Source organism: Trachurus trachurus (assembly GCF_905171665.1).
Source record: "Trachurus trachurus genome assembly, chromosome: 7".
NCBI classification, from domain to species: Eukaryota; Metazoa; Chordata; class Actinopteri; order Carangiformes; family Carangidae; genus Trachurus; species Trachurus trachurus.
The window spans coordinates 19,634,054-19,653,803 of NC_139901.1; the positions used below are offsets into that span (position 1 = coordinate 19,634,054).

General features: G+C 39.9%; 2 protein-coding genes across 3 annotated transcripts; one reads left to right on the forward strand and one right to left on the reverse strand.

Moving 5' to 3' along the window:
- Window positions 1-959: 959 nt before the first annotated feature.
- On the reverse strand, window positions 960-15,688 carry lmbr1l (limb development membrane protein 1-like). Its single transcript, XM_083976193.1, has 17 exons — window positions 15,486-15,688; window positions 10,299-10,383; window positions 8,550-8,583; window positions 8,069-8,208; window positions 7,504-7,607; window positions 7,280-7,403; window positions 7,121-7,189; window positions 6,969-7,033; window positions 5,998-6,070; window positions 5,799-5,885; window positions 5,600-5,676; window positions 5,420-5,497; window positions 5,254-5,327; window positions 4,762-4,852; window positions 4,579-4,645; window positions 3,669-3,830; window positions 960-3,103 (listed from the first exon to the last, which is right to left on the reverse strand). The coding sequence occupies exons 1-17, from the start codon at window positions 15,546-15,548 to the stop codon at window positions 3,018-3,020; spliced, it is 1,479 nt and encodes a 492-aa protein (XP_083832319.1). The 5' UTR covers window positions 15,549-15,688; the 3' UTR covers window positions 960-3,017.
- A 1,183-nt stretch (window positions 15,689-16,871) lies between these two features.
- On the forward strand, window positions 16,872-19,276 carry dnajc22 (DnaJ (Hsp40) homolog, subfamily C, member 22). 2 transcript variants are annotated; one of them, XM_083975071.1, is made up of 4 exons: window positions 16,872-16,977; window positions 17,687-18,296; window positions 18,386-18,678; window positions 18,786-19,276. In XM_083975071.1, the coding sequence occupies exons 2-4, from the start codon at window positions 17,747-17,749 to the stop codon at window positions 18,960-18,962; spliced, it is 1,020 nt and encodes a 339-aa protein (XP_083831197.1). In that variant the 5' UTR covers window positions 16,872-16,977; window positions 17,687-17,746; the 3' UTR covers window positions 18,963-19,276. The 2 variants fall into 2 exon arrangements, with proteins under 2 accessions (XP_083831197.1, XP_083831196.1); XM_083975070.1 differs by having other exon boundaries at window positions 16,907-16,977; window positions 17,790-18,296.
- Window positions 19,277-19,750: the final 474 nt, after the last annotated feature.

Genomic DNA, 19,750 nt, shown 5'->3' on the forward strand with positions numbered 1-19,750 from the left:
CCCATTACAAGCTGCCCGTCTCCTGCCTTGTCCCCGATACGCCTGACAATCAGTCCAATAGAGTGTGTTACCCAGTGGGACTGCTGGGACACTTTGATTGCACTATCAACCCTTAATATTTTGCTGCAGGGAGAGGTGCTATATCAATGTTTCCCCAACAAAATCCAACATTAAGGCTGATGTGTTAGACTGCTCCATGGTTTGTACGCCTTCGTAGAGAAAAATTATTACACTTGGTTTGTTGGAGACGCTCTAATAGGCCAAAAAAGCTGAGCATATCACCGTCACAAACAGCAATATTATCCTCAAAGTGTAACACAGTGTGGTGTCCAGAAGAATTTTCAGTAGCACAGTTGTGGCATTGTTTCTTTAAAGTCAAGGAGAATTTCAGTTCAGGGAGTGGGCGATAGGAGATAGCGAAATGGCACAGAAGTCTTTATATTTTATTAAAGGAAGGGTTTATATTCATAAAGGATCCCTCGGCAATGCTTATGTATTCTGTTTCTCAGTAATCCCAAGGAGAACTGCAAGTGACAACTGAAAATTTGATTTGAGTTGTTTTTTACTCTCTGAATCACCACTTTTTAACCCTGCAACTGACAGCATCAGTCTGGGTTTGTTCAAACTTCTGGCAGTGAACAAACTCTTTTCTTTCAAGATAGACTGATAATGCACAAACCTCTCTCACACATGAAGACTGATAATGCACAAAACTCTCTCACACATAAACACACCTTACATGTGGCTTATGTGTCACTTCCTCAGAGTGTAACCAGCCTCCAGATGTGCAAGTGATGTTACGGCGACATTTGAGTTCATTTCCTTTTAGCAAAGGAAACGCACTGCAAAACAAACCCCTAAACCAAATAAGCTCAATTAAAACATCCAACAAAACAAAACAAGAAATGCAAACAAAAATCAAGAGGGAGAAATTAATCAGAGCTGGGGTTTTCTTGTACTGACTTCAGAAAAATGAGATGAGGAAATGAACAATAGGCAAGGAAAAGGGATGGAAGAAAGGAGGTGGGTGGGTGGTGAGGTGAAGGAGTGTGACTGAACGTCTCTTCTCCTCTTGATTTGTTGGGGTTTTTTAATCTGGCGTTTGCATCAGAGTCGGGAAAGCGTGGGCAACGGCTGTAGTGGCGTCGCGGCTGGACACCACTGACAGACAGGCTTTCTTCTTCTGCTGATTAAAAGAAGTGCAACAAAAGGGTGGAGGGATGTAGAAGACAGACATCCTCACCAGTTCCACACACCCACCACAGACCATGTCAGATCACTCATGATGTAGTTACATTTCATAAAATGAAACAAAGACACAGTTTACAGTAAAAGTTCCCTTGTTGTGGATCCAAGAGGACACAAAGAAGTTAAAAATACAGACATTTTTTATTGCTTTTTGCTCAATCATCACAGATGGTTAAAAATTCAGCTTTAAGAACATCTAAACCATCAGAGCTTTTCGAAAGTAAACAGTAAACATTTTTTTAATCCTTGAGAAATTTAATTTCTTGTCTTAACTGTATCACATTCAACTTTTTTAATGCCTGTTAAAAACCCCAAGGGTAATGACTCAACACGTGAAGTATGGATCCAAAAATGCCCATAAATAATAAAATAAAAAACAGCACATTATAAACTTTGTTCCCAAAACCCAAAAGAAAATTCACAGAAAAAAAATGAGTAAACCTCAGAGAGCTCCATACATAATACATAACATAGCTAACCAGAAAAAGAGGGAACCTCACAACAGAGGTTGATGTTGGGTTTGAGATACACTGTCCCCTGCTGGTCAAACCAACAGCTTTTTACCTGCTGATACAGCAGCAATGGCAAACGGTGACACTGGATCACCAACACACTGACGATGAAGAGATACAGCTGATAAACACAACTGGATCTAGGTCATAAACTTATAAAAACTGACACCATAAACGACTGCATGGATCACATTTGTTATTTGAACATATTCCGAGTATTCTAAGCTTCCTCTCAAAGTCCAACACACAGAATGAGATGAAAAAGACTATGGAAAAGAGCATGCAGAAAATTTTGAAATTACTTTTGGTAAAGGTAAAGTGTGCTTTTTACTTATAAAATATTGCACTTCCCCACAAATTCTGAACAATTCACAGTTTGATTGGTCTAAGGCAGAAGTTTCTCCCAGTGAGTGTCAAATGGCATTTGAAGGTCTTGCATAAGAGTAAAAGTAAAGCTTTTTTTTTGTGTATTTCTGTAAATCGTAGACTAGTCCTCAGACTCAGTAAGCTTACTGTCACCTTCAAGAAATTAAAACCCTGAGACCACTACTGTCTCATATATTCCCTGTGTAACCTGTGGATTAACTGATAGACAAGGTACTCCGTGTCCCATTTGTGCCCAATAACAACTTCCTCTCATTTACTAACATAACACTGTTGCAGACCGGGCCACTAAACAAGTGGAAGTAAGATTCCCAATCTTAAAATAGTGGTACAACCCAGGAGAGGAAAGCGTGGGGAAGCAGCGAGAAAGAGAGAGCACTCGATCGACCTGAAGCAGGAAGAGGAAATTATGTCACAACGACAATGTAATATTTCAAAACAACTCTGCTGAGTTTCACATGTGTCAACAGAGCAACGGCTACTTAATGAATCCTCTTTTCGTAAGGCATCAGGTTTTCAGCGGGGGTTGCTCTGTTACTGTCCACTACAGCACGACCTCCAGTATGACTGTAATCCTTTTTCACCTTGTTCCAGTCATGACCACAACCACACAACTACTTGTACCTGTGCTTGTCAGCCACTGCACAAATCTGGACCCTGATAAACTGGTCATTTAATGCAGCTTTAAGGAGAGCTCCCACTGGACAGAAGCGGACATGCTCGTCACCTTCCCCAGTCTCTTCACACTTGGTGACCTCACCCATGAACCAAGTGGCAAGGAGACTGAGCTGGAAGTGCATATAATCCAGTAGGTGCACACTTGAAGTGGCTCAGTTTCTTAAAGTTAGGAGAGGCAGTGTTAAGGAGGAGAATTCACTGGATTTTAGAGAGTCCACTGGTCAAGAGGAGTCTGAAGGGGATGGTGGAGCGTGACACGGTTAAAGGCAGCCTGTGGAGACCTGCAAAAACACAGAGGGAACAACAAAAGGACCATAACGTCACTCACAATCATAAGGTGGAGCGCAAAACTCGCAAAGCAAAGAAAAATAGCGATTTAGGTGAAATGAAAGTCTATTAATCACAGAACAAAAGTAAGTTGGGAGGCAATGGGAAAGTGGAAGAAAGCTGCCACTGTGCAGAGATGCTATCTGTACTGTGAGGAAGGGGTTGTGAGCGCATGTGTGCGCACACTTGGCGTGTCCATGCTCTGCACACTTGTTTGTGTTGGGTGGAGGGTTAGAGGGCGTGTGTGCCGTGAGGGGTCTGGGGCGGTGTGCCTGAAGGTCCCCAAGGGGACCCGACTCTCCTCTTGTCCCTTTACACTTTCCTGAAAGAATTGTATTCTTTCTATCTGAGGAAGAGAGACCAGCCCATTGGGAAATGCGTCCAAAGGTGGGAAAATCTGTGACACAGCTATCCAAGTGCAGCAAATTTCAGCCTAACACAATCTCACTGACAGAGAAAATTATGGATATCAAGAACTTGTCATCTTGTTTTATGAATTCAAAATTAGAGTATACTGACCAAAGGCACGGATGAGCTCTCTCTGTACTGCCCACGTGACTGTCTTGATCAGGGAGGCAGAGGTGAGTCCAGCAAACAGCATGTTGTATAAGAAGACAATGTAGAAGTTCCCGAGCCAGTTATACCGACCATAGTCTCCCAGTAGATCAAAGCGGGTGATCCCTACAACAATGGAGGCCAGAGAAAATATTCCACATGTGAACCACTTGGTCAAGTAGAGCTTCGCCTGCAGATTCAGAGCTCATGGCCTATACCTGCCCTCTTGTGGGTGGTTTTGAAACTGCAAGTAAAATTATTGATTCAGGTATATATATAATATGTAGTGAATCAATAATTTTACTTGCAGTTTCAATATAATATATATAATATATAATATTATATATATATATATATATATATATATATATATATATATATATATATATATATATATATATATATATATATATATATATATATATATAATATAATATAATATATATATATATATATATATATATTATATTATATATATTATATTGAAACTGCAAGTAAAATTATTGATTCACTCCATGTGTGTGTGTGTGTATATATATATATACACACACACACACACACACTAGATCCCTTAACCCTATTTCATAATACATAGCAGTTATTTACCCTTAAAATCCAAAATATATGCAAGAGTTTTACACAACATAAGACAGAGTTGACCATTTCTACAAAAAGTCTTGTGTTCATGTTTTGTATGATCTTTTAACTGTCTAACCTACATCCACTATTTGGTCTGATGTTGTGCAGCTCTGTGTAGCTTACTCAGTGTACACTTTACATGAACAGCAAACTCAAAATGTATGCATATTTAGGTCTTAGAAATGTTGTATTTTTCATTTATTTATCATTCGTTTAATTTTTGTCATGTCCTTACCAAGTGTGCGTGAAAATACTGGCAAAGCGGAGCTCAGGATGAGCAGCGAAACACAGTTTGCAATTATCTGGGAAAAAAAAGAATTCAGGGGTTACTTTTAAAGGTGTAAACGCCATACTTTAATCATTTTTTGATATATCTCACTGTGAGATTACATACACTTTAAGGTTAACTGTGAAATACCTGTGTGAGGTTAGTGTCCTGTGCACGAGGCAGGAGGCTGGTGAAGAGGGGGGAACTATAGAAACCTACTACTGAGGAGACCATCAGGTAGCTGACAATCAATTTAAGGAAGATACTGGGAAGAGAAGTAATACTTAAAGCAGAAGTAAGCGATCCGGTCGTTTTGGCTAACTTCTTGTCAGCCGATGGAGTTAGCAGTCCCCGCCCTCGTCATGGATCTATTGGTCCTCGTCCCTACGTCACCACATTCATGCGCATCCCTTGGCTGCACACCGGCACTTCATGCCGACTGCATCTGCTGACAAGAAGTTAGCCAAAACGACCGGATCGCTTACTTCTGCTTTAACATCCAGACAGTACATCAATGATGTACTTTTAATAAACTTAACAGGATGAGTCAACATTACACACACTGGTCAAACAGTGCATTGGTGGCCGAGTCACAGCCAAATGGACATGACTAGTTAACACACTCGTATGTTGAAAGGATACAGGATAAGGACTACTTGAACTGCAGCACCCAGTGAGCCGAACATAGAGAAGGAGGCCATTCCTAAGTGAGGGTCCTAAAACATAACAACAACAACCATCACAGATCTGCACATACTAGCTGCTGCAACATGAAATGGTCACAATTTTGTTCTTGCAAAATCCTCACCTCCATTCCTCTGGGCATCGCCGTCTCATCCAGAAGTAACTCCAGCACATTAAAACAGACCATCAGCACACACATCACCTGAGGAGCAGCAATGTTATAGTGAAAACAATCATTGGAGGTAATGAAATAAATGAGTGCTATAACAGAATGTAGCAATTCTATTGATAAATAAGTGTGTACCGTCAGTGCAAGGAGCACAAGCATGGCCAGTGGATAACCCAGGTTGCGCTGCCAAGGGGATGCTTTCCTACGCATCTCTGTGAGAAAACAAAATGGAAAAAAGACAAAAAAAAACAACAACAAATAAGTGTACAGCAATACAGCCTACACAGTGCAATCAGTGTGAGCAGCAGAGAGCAGTCTGTTTGGTCGGTCTTACCCAGAGCGATTCGCTTGCTACGGACCGTTTGGTACTCTTTTTTCATTGCCTCCATGTTCAGCCTTACCCAGCACGACGTTCTGTCACCTTCAATCAGACAACAACAGATACCGGTAATTGAGATGAAACATCACTGAGCCAGCTTTTAAGTGAACTATTTGAAAATGACAGAGGAGTGTGTTCACGTTGTCCTTCTTACAGTTCATTTTCCTGGAAAGAGAGTCTTCTTCAAATGCAGTGCAGCTCAGTGTGTCTTCTACATCCTCCAGCAGCTAAAGATGATGCAATGAATAGGACAAAATAAATTGAATAGTTCAATTAAGAAACTACAATATAGAGACACAAAACACCTTTTAATCCGTCATATTTTAAGGTAGAGGCTTTCTGTCCGTCAGGCTACCACATCGACCCAGGCTGAGATATGTTAGAAGCTACTAGATTGATGAAGATGAAATGCTGCACACATCAATGTGACCACTGACTTTTCTCTTGCACCACCATGGGATTGAAATGGTGGTTTTAAGTGAGATGTCTCAACAATTACTGGACTGATTGCAATGACACAGTACAGGATGTACTGTTGTAACCCTGGGGATCCCTTATCCTGAACGTCATCTGCTCAGTTATCATAATTGTCTAATACTATGGTTTGACTACTTGCAAAACTAATAGCCAACATCCAAAGTATGTAAAGTGCCACTTGGCCTCTACCACTAATTGTGGCAGCAAAATAGTCAAGTACGTTGAAAATGCGTCCAGTGTCACACGTTGCATAACTTGCTGACAGTATAAATGGTAGTCAATCAAACTTTGGGAATGTATGGTTATTTAAACTTCACAAAGAGTCATCAAAATGTTTTTCCTAACATTCAATTATCTTTATGATAACTTCCTAAGCCACAATTCCTTTAAAATTTTCTAGCTGTGAATAGCTCATGCCCTGAGGAGGCATAGTGCACATCAATTTGGTATGCATATTGTCTTCTGTGAGTATAACACAATTTATATTTAAAACCTGCTTAGAAAACTTTAAAACCACTGTCTGTAGTATAACTTTTTAGAGCACAGTATAAGATATCTTAGCTTTTATTGCAGGCTCACAGAGATGCTAGCATAACTACTGACATTTGGTCTCATATTTTTGTTCCAGATATAAGGTCAGTCACTCACCCGTGGTTTAACTAGAAGGCTGCCGGTCACACTGAACATCCTGGACAGCCCAAAGGGAGTGCACACTGAGGAGAGAAATACACACATATTAAAGGTGACATCAGAGTGTCATAATGTACAGTTTCAAGTAACTATGATAAACATATACTTACACAAAAGCAGCAACACTCCAAACAGCGAGATCCCAGAGTACAGGTAAGGAAGGTAATATTCCCACAAGTCTAAAAGTGAGAGATGGACAGTATAAACAGCTATATTAAATAAATTCCACGGTCACTGGGGGATCTTCAGGTATGATGCGGGTGACTCACCATAAAGGCTTTTCCTGGCTATGTTGTCATGGAGGAGGGCTGATGCCACCCACACAATGCCCAGTACAAGCAGAGCCAGCAGCAACAGCAGCACAACTGCTTCATACACCCGTGCCATCACCCCCTACACAGAACAGACACTCTGTTATCAACAGGTTGATATGTACGCATTGTGAATTTCCAGTTAACTGTTTTGTAATTGGTTTATGTGTCAAAATTTGTACCTTTTTGGACCCTGCAAATCCCTCAGACTCCGTGAAGAAGTAGGCAAAGGGCATGAGGAAGACCAGGGACAAATTGGAGAAAAGGAAAACTAGGTTCCACAAACCTGAGAAGAGAGGAGGAGAGATTTTCCTAATATTATTTTTTGGTACAAAACACTTGTTATGGTTAAAACTGCAGTGAAGCATTTTAGCAGTTCACCACCAACTGGCATAGTTGTGCAATTTTAATGACATAAAATAATGTGAAAGACGACCATCAGAGCATTTCTCATATATTAGATTATATCCAGTAACAGTGCATGCCTGGTACACCTCTGGCTTAAATGCCACTATAACGATAAATAAAGATATTGTCATTTGATTGGAGTTGCTCAACTGAACTAGTTGGACCACTTTTTCCAATCGCAGCACCCAGTAAGGTCACAGCCCTTCTATCCATGATAATTATCTGCTTCTGTTTGGACATGGGCCTGCGAAGTATTGATTTGGAGCTTATTGCCAATGATCATGAAGAACAACCTCTGCAGTTATCAGCTGTTGTTTTGGTGTTACAATAGGACAGTACCGTGAATAAGAGATCCATTGAGCCACTGCATGTAGTAGCTCCGTGGGAAGGTGAGCAGCACCTCATTGGACAAAATGGAGATGGGGAGAAGGAGGACAGCACACACTGCAACAGACAAGGTGAATGTACACAACCACAGCCTGGAAGAAGAAAAAAGACAGGCCATCAGTAAAGACACGTGTGTTTGTGTTTAGCCTCAGGCTAGCGTCACCACCGGAACAAAAGACTAGGGTGTCCTGGGATAAGGTAATACTGTGACAGCGTGTAGGGACAAAGGCCACAGTGACGACTAAGTGCCCCGGTCCAGACCAACAACCACAATAACACACAAGACAGGGCAATAAATCCACAACCAAATGGCCTCAGGACACTGCATGTCACGTTGACTAAGGTATCAGTTCAGTCACTGATGCTGACACTAATCAAAGTGAGTGAGAACAGATTGCTGTGGGTCAGTTAATCATTACAGGTTTTCACTTACGCAATTTTGTTGACTGTTGCATCCTCAATGTCATCTGTAATAGAGCAGAGAAATAAATAGGATTACATCTATTACAAAACTGACTTGCTAATTAAAAACATCAATCTGGTTTTCACATTTATGTTTAAACAAGATTAAGTTAGCTCAGACAGCTGAATAACTGAGGACAGCTTTAAACAATAATCCATCCAAGTGCAATCAGTTAAGAGGTGTTGAAATGTTGATTGACAGCTAACAGTCTGTGTTAACATGAAAAAAGAGTAAAACCTGTTTACACAGTATCTGTGTACTGCATACACAGTATATGGGTATGTAGGGGAAAGCTGTAACAGACCAGATCCATATGAGGATGAAAAAAAAGCAAACATCTCAGTGGCCTCAGAGTAGGAGTGAGGGGGAACAACATGTTAGGAACATTCTGTCCGAGCAGAGCCCACCCTCCCAAGTTAAAACTGAAGTACATACACAGAGGAGCTTACTTTATGCCCAAAACCCTTAGAAAAAGCCACAAGTGTATTGTTGTCATTTGGTGTGTATGCAACACAAAGATTTCTCCAACGATACTGCGACAATTTCTGTACTTAAATTATGCACCAAACCCTGAACGATACTATAACTTCTTCCAGTGATATTGTTGGCACAGCTGTTTAACGAGGTAAGGCCTGAGGAACAGAAACCAGTTGATGGCTCCTTGATGTCAAAAACAACTCGGTGAAGTGGAATTGCACAATTGTCATTTAGCTTGAGGCACAACTGTTGTGTTGCTGCTGATACAAAAACAATATCTACAGCAGATCTTCAAAACAACAAGAGAAAATGAGCTAGCCATTTCCTAGGTTCAATTCGAGCCCCGCCACAGCAAAACAGAGACCTGGCTAGTTAAACATCCTACATCTGCTTCCAATAGTGGCAAGTTATTGGATTTATTATGTAACCGTCAGCCCAGTCACTGCCGAACGTTTAACATAATTTTTAATAACACAGTTCCAATTGCATGAGGTATGTTTCACATTTGCAAAAGATTGTTTGTAAGTTGTACATTTGTGATGTTGTTAAGTGTCAATGCAGGGTTGACCAAAAAATACATTCTGTGTTTTCTGTGCAGAGTCAAATTTAGCAGATGTTTGTATAGTACATGTTTGTTGAAAAGAGCTCTTTTACAACACTGTTTATCTTGTAGCAACATTCTTCGCCGCCCCTCCACCATCCAGATCCACAAGGACACCGCCCGAAGAGGTGGTTGCATGTTACGTAACACGCACACTTCACCTCTGGGCTGCTTCAGATCAGGTCCAGAGACTTGGGTTAAAATGTGCAGTCCTGGTACTGTGTAAATTTGTGCTGTACTTTACATCAAACATGGAAAATAGCTAATATTTAAATCTGCAGATACATTTTTTTTTAGAAACTATCAAGAAAACGGTGTTGTCTTCTTTCCTTTTTCACAAACCCAATTCATTTTAGGTTTGTGAAAAGGCAATTGTATTGCTTGTGTGCAAATTTAACTTGAGAAATCATCTTATAGAAAATCTAGAAAAAAAGATCCTATTGCTTCCACAAACGACAAATGAGAGACTATTATTCACAACACAGTGTGTAGTTTCTGAACACCTGTGTCCCACATACTCTGTGGAAAGAAATTCCAAAACACTAATGTAATCAGTGTTCTTGTCAACACCTTCAATTCCCCTCCCGGCAGTTCCCTGTAAGCCTGACGCTTATTAAAATTCAAGTGACTTTAAAACTCACCTGTGACAAACTCTGCAGTCTTCCTGAAGTGGGTAAGTATGAGGTAGGAGACAATGTAAAGGCATGTAAACAGGAGCACACAGATCTGAAGAAAAAACAAAAGATGTCACATGAGTTTAGTTTTGTTTTTAAGCTAGCAGTAACACAAGAAAAATACAGCTTTGCAAAAAAATAAAAATAAAAACTGTCATGTTGCTGACAAGCTCTGACCCTTTTTTTTCCCAATTTTGATAAGTCTTAGAAGTGGGGGTGAATAGGTGGCAAATGTACCAAAACACAAAGACAATGTTTTGTGTCGACAAAAACAGCAATGCATGAACAAAACAGGCTATGTATTGCTACAAATGCAAACATTCCCAATTCAGCCATTGCCAAGCCAGACAGATGGAGTCTGAAGATTACCACCATATTCCCCAAAAGAGAGCTAAATGGGTGACAGTGATGAAACTAAGAAGGATTAAGTGGAGTAAAAGAAGGGTTTATACCAAAGTCAGAGAGCCCCCATACTGTCTGACATACATTATACTAAATCTACCATCAAATTTAGGTTAAACCTATGTTCACTGAGCAATCTGCTGTCTGGCACAGCTCTCAGCTTCTGGCTGCATCTTTCTGATTAACTTCATAGATTGTATGTTCTGAAACACCCAGTCAGTGCTCAAGCACACACTTAAACACATAGTTAATAAGTACGTCTCAACTGTCTGGAAGAAGAAAAAAAAAAGGTCTTGTGACAGCAAACAAATTGAATTTTCAGACATGAGTTTAACAGAAACATCCCAAACACTTTCCTGTAGAATGCAAAAATGTCCAGGACAGAATACAATTAATACTTAAGAGTGTAGTATGCAAAACCTAAGCGGTAGTACAAAGAAATTCCCTGTGAAGGTTCCTGCGCCAAGGGGAAATTAATTAAAAATAACAATCTGAGTGTTAAGGTGTGACAGCTCTCACTCAACAAGACTGAAGGTCTACAGTTACATGTGCTGCCCGATGGGCTGGTGTGGTTATTTCATGCTCGTTTCATCAATGAAAATTAGAGACATGTTCACTATTCTAGGATTTTTCCCCAACTGGACTATCCATAGTGTATGCAAGGGGGATTTCTGCTTCTACTTCAAAGCATCCTGTCATAAACCAAAGCTTTGAACAAATGTTAGGTTTTCCCTGTTGGTGGTGCTGGTAGAAAACTAAAAGGACCATGTAATCAAGATTAATTCTTTGAGGGCTGTAATAGAATTCATACCAATCCAACTTCAGCCAAATTCATAATAAATAGTACAAATAGGGTTGGAGTATGGACATGGGGTACACAAAACCTGCAGAAAGTGTGTGTGTGTGTTTAGGTATGTCTTGCAGCAAATGTTACAGCAAGTCCTGCATAGTGTTTTGGAGAGGTCAAACTTATGGTCATATGATGAGTGGCAAATTCAAACTAGTCTCCAAAATGGCCACACATTTGAATCAACAACACTCTTAACTGTTAAATGTTCTTTGGTAGAATACTCTGCATCATGCAAACAATGGACTGTGCGTAACAACTAATCAGCTCAGTGTGCAAAATTGTTCAATAATGCTGCATACTTTGGCAAGGAGCTTGCTATAGCTAATCCAAAAAAAAAGGGAAAAGCAGGAAACAAAGGATGGGTATTGGGTGGGAAGTATGTGGAGGGGCTAAATAACACCCTTTAAGTCCGCCACGTTTGTGGGGACACGTGCTGATTGGTGGTGTCAAGAATTGGCAGCACACAGCAGACCACTGGCATGAGTGTAAGGAGTTCAGCATCCAGATTGACATCTTTGTGTTGAGCACAAAGTCCTGGAGCTCCAAGTTCACTTTGAGCATTTTAAAATTCACAGTGTAACCTGAAAGTTTTTGTGCTGCTTCAAGCAAAAAAAAACAAAAAAAAACAAAGCTGCCTAAACGTTTTCACATTTTGCCTAACCTTGTTGTTCCTGTAAAAATTCAGGAGCATACAGGAGGTTGGCAGTGGTACACAAGCACAGAGGATAGATTGGGTAGAATCTATTCAATATTTATTCAGCAGACAGAAATAACTTTGGCAATGCCATTTTAATCCAAAACAAGGTGGGCAGCTACAGTATGTTGTTTTCATCAATTCACTACTGTGTGTCATCCAATGTTTGAGAGCTTAGTAATGTAAAATAGCAGGGGCAGCAACAAGTCCGATTCCTGTTAGATAATTGATTCTCTGAGAGTAGAAAATAAATGTCATCGTGACAACATGCTTTGAAAAATCCTACAGAATATAAATCCTCTAAAATACATGTGTAGTGCACTTTTAAAATGTTTAAATCTTTTACAAATGACATAGCACTCTTTTATGGTGGCTTAGTATCTTAATATTAGGAAATGTTGAGTGTCCCAGTTCTCTCCAGAACGATATGACTGTGACCTTTTATTCTGCTAAACATTGATCCTTCTTGATCCCTCCAGGCTCTGGGTGCGGGCCTAGGGGTGTGCACTTTTGGCTCTATATCATTTTGCGCAGGCAATTTTCTTTTTATCTATATTGGTTACGTTCACCTCTTATCTAAGAATTTATACAGTGCTCAAGAAAAGACAGACATCTGACTGCAATCAAATTTTATGATTGATTAAATGGGTAATGTGCTTAATCATCCATCTCAAGAACAAATGGTGGACACCAGTGTGCCAATGTGTCAATTTTGCGCTACATGATTCCTTGGTATTTATTCCTTCAAACAAGGAAACAATAACAATATCAGTTTGATCTTTTTATGATTTGGAAAGAATGGCTGAGTTGCAGGAAACACATGTTTTAAGAACGTCAACTCATTACTAAATACACCTATACGCCTTTCTGCTTTAAAATGACTTTATGTGTCTAGATGCTCAGCTTACACAGTGCATTCATAAAGTGCTCAGACCGTCCAATTCAGATTATTCAGTTTGGCCGAGCAACTACTAGAGAGAGAGTTTTCCCACTTTCTCTGGTGGAGGCCATGGTTGTTCTTGGGAATCTTTAGTGCAGCAGATTTTTTGTAACCAGATCTCAGACATTTTCTTTAACCTCATAGCTTGATTTTTGCTCTGACATTGACATCTTTGAGACCTTATGTGTGTACCGTACATACACGTTTGTGCCTTTTCAAAACAAGTGCAATTAGCTTAATTTCCCACAGGTGTGTCCAATCAAGGGGTAGCGACATCACAAAGATGATCAAAATAAACAGTAGGCACTTGAGCTGTTTCAAGTGCCATAGTACAGGGTCTGAATACTTGCGTCAATGTGCCTTTTCAATTTTACCATTGCCAAAATCTCTAAGATTCTCTCTTCACTTTGTAATTTTGTGAGTGCAGATTGATTTTTTATGCTAGCAAATGGTTGCAGCATAGTGAAATGTGAAGTCACTGAAGGGGTTTGAAAAAGTTATAAGTGTGCTGTGGGCTTAGATCATTGATTTGTTTCTAAAGATGGGTGGGTCAGAGACGTTCAATGTTATTCAGTACACAATTGTGACAGAATTTATTTTTAATACACCTGATTTATAGACATGTTTTAGGCGTATCTTGGAACCTGTCCATGATTGTGCAAGAGGCTTAATTTTAGCGTCTAGTCTATTTGCACCATCTGCACAAACATAACTGTTGCTTTATATTAATCTACAGTAGGCTATATCTGGTCTTGCAATGTAGCGAGCCTTCATCAACTAGAGATGCTCTGGTACATTAATAATTTGTGGTAGCACCACTGCCAAATATTGATCATTTTAAAATTAGATGATCAATGATAAGCTTTGCTTCAAGCCATTAATAAGCAGAGATGCAGAGGCAGCTGACCAGCCTACAGCAGCACTGTGAAGAGGAGGTAAGCTGCAGACTTGAGGCGAGCCAGTGGCTTAAGAAGGGGGTGTTGACTAATAGCATTAGGTCTTTAGGTGAAAGGGACAATGTCAAAACAAGGGCATTAGAAAAAAATATGGGACATTCATTTGTTGTCAATTCTAAACTTAAAAAAAAACAGCTTTCTTTCATGTGACTTCCTGAAGACTGTGAAAAAAAACTTTGTACTGTCCAGAGGGCATTATGGTTCTACCCAAAATACCTCATGTGAAAAGACTGAGTAGTAACCAATAACTTTAAACATCTCAACTTAAGAGTTGAGTCAGTTTCAAAAACATCTTAAATTGCATTTGATTATTTGCGAAAAACCTTTTCCATAGAGGTCATTTTAAATTGCCATAATATGAAACATGTATTCTACCATCACTAATAACTAAGTCCCATGACATGGCCAATACAATATCTGTATTGTATGATATCATTTATGTTTAATACGGTATATATAATAAAGGACAGCTATAGCAGCAATAGGCTACAGCAGTATGGGTTTTGCTCATACACATTTGCAGTACCAAAAAAAATCTAGGTTCAGACTTTTTCTGATCCGTTTCCAAAAATTGATGAGTCAACCACTGATTCCAAACATGAAGTGGCAAGATTGTTGTTTTTATGATACACTGTGTGCCTGAAATATCTCCAAACTCTGGTAATGAACTGCCTGTGAGATCTGATTGTACTTTAAAAAGGTTAAAGGTCAGTATTCGTGTGTCTTGCTGTAACTCAACTGATCTCTCTCTGGCAAGTCTGAAGTTCAACAGTGTGTGGCTGATGTTGCATAAAAACGCAGAGTCAACTCATTGAGAGAGTGGGGTCAGCAACAAATGTAAAATGCAGTATTAAACCGGGAATATTGAGGAAAGAGAATAATGTGAAGCAAATGGTCAGAGGGGGATTTGGAGGCGATCTTAAGTCGTCGCTGCTAACACAAGTGAGGAGCTCCAGATGCTGAGCAGGATGTCGCCGTGCCACACCGCTGTCTGTCTGTCTGTAATGACCAGTTGCATCCGTCCAGTAATTCATTAACTGATTTCAAACGTTGACGTTACGAGAAAAACTCACGTTAAAGTTATTGTAACAGATAGGCTACTGTAGTTCAGTGCTGACATGAGAGACCTTCACGACTCACGGCTTTCACAGTCGTGCAATCACTATATAAGTCATGCGAAACAGTGAGACACTTAAAAGAGCAAACATTGTGGCTTTTTCTTGTGTTGATTAAGTGGCTACCGTCCTATTGTTTGTGGCGACCCCTCATTGTGATGCAAATAAGGCTAACCGACCGGTGGTGCTTTACTTACTATGGTCTCCCGGACACGGTTGTGGAAAAGTTGCTCTCTAACCGACACGTCGTCCGTTTCCATCCTCCGAAACCATTACAGTATCCTCTCAGGCTCAAAGCGCTGCGGGTAGAGATAGTTTTTAAAAAGTCAAAAGACGGGGCATCTTTGTTAAAAGTGCAGCGGGTACGCGGCGGCTTAGCCCCTCGCTGCATTCAAACTGAGCTGAGTGTGTTAGCCTGGTGCTGCTACTCTCTGCTCTGATAAAAACCAAACAAGGAGGGGTCGTCAGGGGCGGGGCTACAGCAGCAGGAGGAAGAGCTACAGGTAGCTGCTGTCAGTCATCATCACTTCAATTTATAGTTATCTAATATCCAACATTGTGAACCTACTGACACTCATTTGAAGCCAATTAAAGCCATATTAGATGTCAGTGTTATTGTCACTAGTATTAATATCAGTCAGACACTGTGGCAGATCACCAATTATAATTTTTCTCTTCTTGATTACGCAGATTAATTCATGCCTTGAGATATTTTTTGTTCTGTCTTGTGTACATGACAGGTTTAAAATCTATACAGGTTTTCAATGAAGTTAAAGTCAGAGGACTGTGAGAGTCATACCAAAAGCTTCAGCTTAGTGATGTTTAAGCCTGTATAATAATTACTACTTTTAGGTTACTTCAACTAAAATCTTCAATCGTCATCTTTTTCTGAGCAGAGATTTGACACAAACAAAGATATATTTATACACTACTGTGTAGATTAGAACATTAATTAATTCATTAATTCATTCATTCATTCATTCATTTTCTATATTAGAACAGAGCAGAAAAAAATGAATGGCCCACAATGTTGAAATTTGCCGCTGGTTTCTCTGGAAAAATATATAACGTACCATACATCCATTAGAGCACACTGAATACTTCTAAAATGATGCCCTCGACACTAATTCTAAAAAAGAAAAGAAAAAGAAACTCATAAGGATAAAATACAATGCAATAAAAAAACAACTCATAATACATAAGCCCACACCTTACATTATCATACTCCCACTATGAGACAGAAGAAAGAAAGCCCTGAGTCTACATGACCTCATTTAAAATTCTCACATCAGTGGGTATAACTGATTTGTTATAGACATTTCCTGAGGTCATTGCTGCTTTTACTATTCCAACATAAAGAACCTAGACTATATCTTCCACCACTGGTTTTCATGACTTTTTCTCCAGGAACAGGCTTGGAATTAATTGATTTATTACACTTCATTTGCATGTCATTTGCATCACATATGTCACATAGTGTTAAATACACCATCTGCAGTCCTTTTCCTCATCTTATCAGTTGAGACGGCCAATGGGCCTAGATGTTTAGAGACACATCATGTGTTATAGCCACAGCCTAATTTCAGTATCATGATCCAAAGTCCAACTGTTGCAACAATATGCAGCAACTTCAACTACGGAAAGCACTGGAAAGGATTTGTTGGGATAAGGATTTGAAATATGGGCTCGGTAAGTAATCTAGTCTTTATTAAACAAAACCAAACATGTCTTAAATGTATAAACAAGTAAATACTTGAAAGGTCAGGCTGATATAGCTTTGTTAAGTGTGGATTGGTACAGAGGAAGGCTGGGGCCTAACGCCTCAGTCAGGTCTAACATGTAATATACTGGTTAGCCACAACATTAAACCCAGTTCTCTGCTTTAATGTTATAGTTCATCAGTGTATGTTGTCTGGATTAAAAACAAAAAACAAAAAAACAATGTGCATCATGAGCTAAGATAAATCCCTCTTATATAATATATTATTTAACCAGGGAAGTGGATCACAGAGATTAAAAATCCCCCCGAGTGTCCCGGCCAAGATACCAGTAGCACACAGATTATAGAGCAACCGTAACACAGCCTTGTACTAAATCAGAAAGATACTGAGAAAATTGTGTGACGTGATCAAAGGTGTATTAAAATTTGCAGTATATCAGTTCAGCATAACAAATAAGATAAGGGTATATGGTCTCTATTCGTTTAAATAAGAACATACAATTGATCATTAACGAAACATACAACTGATACTGATTATATAAACCGTGTATTACATAATTTTAACCAGACACAATAATCTAGAAACATTGGCTCACATACAGAAAAATTGTGGATTTACTGTATACCGGTACTTTAAAGTTGACTATAACATTTAGGTCTTGTGTTACTCCATTGCAGGTACTCATCAAGGATGACTAATACTCACCTAAACATTGACTAATCTACTGTGGCCATAAAATGGTAAAACGTGTAATGGTAACCTATGCCCTGTGGGTAATAGGTGGACCATGGGGCCTTCATCACTTATATTTAGGAAGAGACAGCCATGCTCTCCTATGGATGCTAACCCTGGGAGGGTTTGGGTTCGGCTGGGCCAGAGAGGCCATACGTATCCCTGCTTACGTTGGTGAGGCCAATCAGGATGCAGAGAATGAGAGAAAAAGACCCCCCACCACCACAGTCCTTCCACCTGCAAGCCCTGTCAGATTTGCTGGTCAGGTATGTGTTGGGATCTACTTTGGCACCGTGGCCCTGATAGGACTGAACTCCCTCAGTTTCTTCTACTTGATCGTTCTGCCTTTATGTGTGGGCGCAGGGGTACATCTGGTGTCCAATGTTGGACAGCAGACCTCTGACCTCCAGAAAACCATGACTACTTGTCTCATAACATCCCCAATATTCTATGGCAGCACTTTGTCACTTCTTCCTATTAGCCTGGCTGCGAGTGTCACTGCTGCACAGCACCGCAGGTTCAAACCACGGATACCTCAGAGCAAACAGCAACTAGGTGATGATCTCATAAATAAGACAATAATATTGCCATGTTTCCTTTTTACGCCACATTAATAACATTGCTTGTCTTGTCCCTTTGACCAGCTCCACGGCTTTACAAGCTCGGTCTAGCTTGGTTGGCCTTCTCTGCTCCACTGGGTTACTGTATTTTCCACAACACCACAGCCACACTGTACTACCTGTCTGACTGCGTAGCAGCACTTCTGGATATGTTTTGGTTTGTACCTTGGCTCAGAAATGTGTTGGAGTACATTCTTCTAATGCCATATCGAATCTTATGTGCTCTCACTGGGGGCGGGTACTATGAAGAGACTTGGAGGAAAGTGCTGGAAATTCTGCTCAGAGAGTACAGTGAGAGAGAGAAAGAGGCGCTGAAGGTAAGCATTCACATTAGTTATGATTGAACAGTTTGAGGTGTCAGTCAGTCATCAGTCTGCTATGGAATAAGCATAGTTTATAACCTGTGCATTTACTTATATCGCAGGTATTGTCATTGGAAACAGAGGCCTCGATTGAAGACATAACTCGAAGCTATAGGGAACTGGCCAAGACATGGCATCCAGACCACAACCCCGGGAAGGATGCCGAGGCAATGTTTATAAAGATCCAAGACGCCTATGAGGTCCTACTGCGGCGGCACAGACCTGATCGATTCAAATAACTGCGCTGACAGGCCTGAAATCTAGGCAAAGGGATGAGAGACTTGTATTGTTTTCCAGTCAACATTTTCCATTGTTTATGGAACATAAATCAACTTGGGACTGGCAGAGTACTGACATTACCTACATGTTAAATACATCCATACTCTCATTTGTCAAACAGCATTTTAACAGCTGTCAGATTGGTAGCAGAGTTTGCTGCCACCTTGTGGTACAACGGGTGTAATAGCACCATAAACTATTAATCCCAACAATTTTACTTGTGTTTTTACGTCTGCTTGTTTGCTATTAAAAGCTGAGCTGCCACTGCCATGGACATTAGTCTATCTTTTTATTTCACACCATGAAGGAAAATAAAACCAAGAGGTTAACAGTGTAATGATTATGTATTAAAGGCATACTGACAGATACCAAACAGAAAGACAAATTATGAAATAACCCACCCTCTTCATTACCCACTAGCATTTCCGGAAGAGTCTTATATAATAATAATAATACAAATAATAATCATAATAATAATAATATTAATAAAAGTCTCTGAATTTCCAAATATTTTTTTTTACTATTATCTAGCCAATTTACCGTGCAGCTTGTAGACGAGCACTTTTCCAAACAGATATTCAATGTAACGCAGGAGTCTGAAGTCTTCCGTTGCTCCTTTTATTGTGATGGCATGAATTTCACCACATTTTCGCCACCTGCAGCCAGAGATGGCACGCATCGATGCATTCGACAATCACTTAATCAAGAGCTCTGTATCCCAGCATGGGCCCGGAAGTTGGATTCCCAG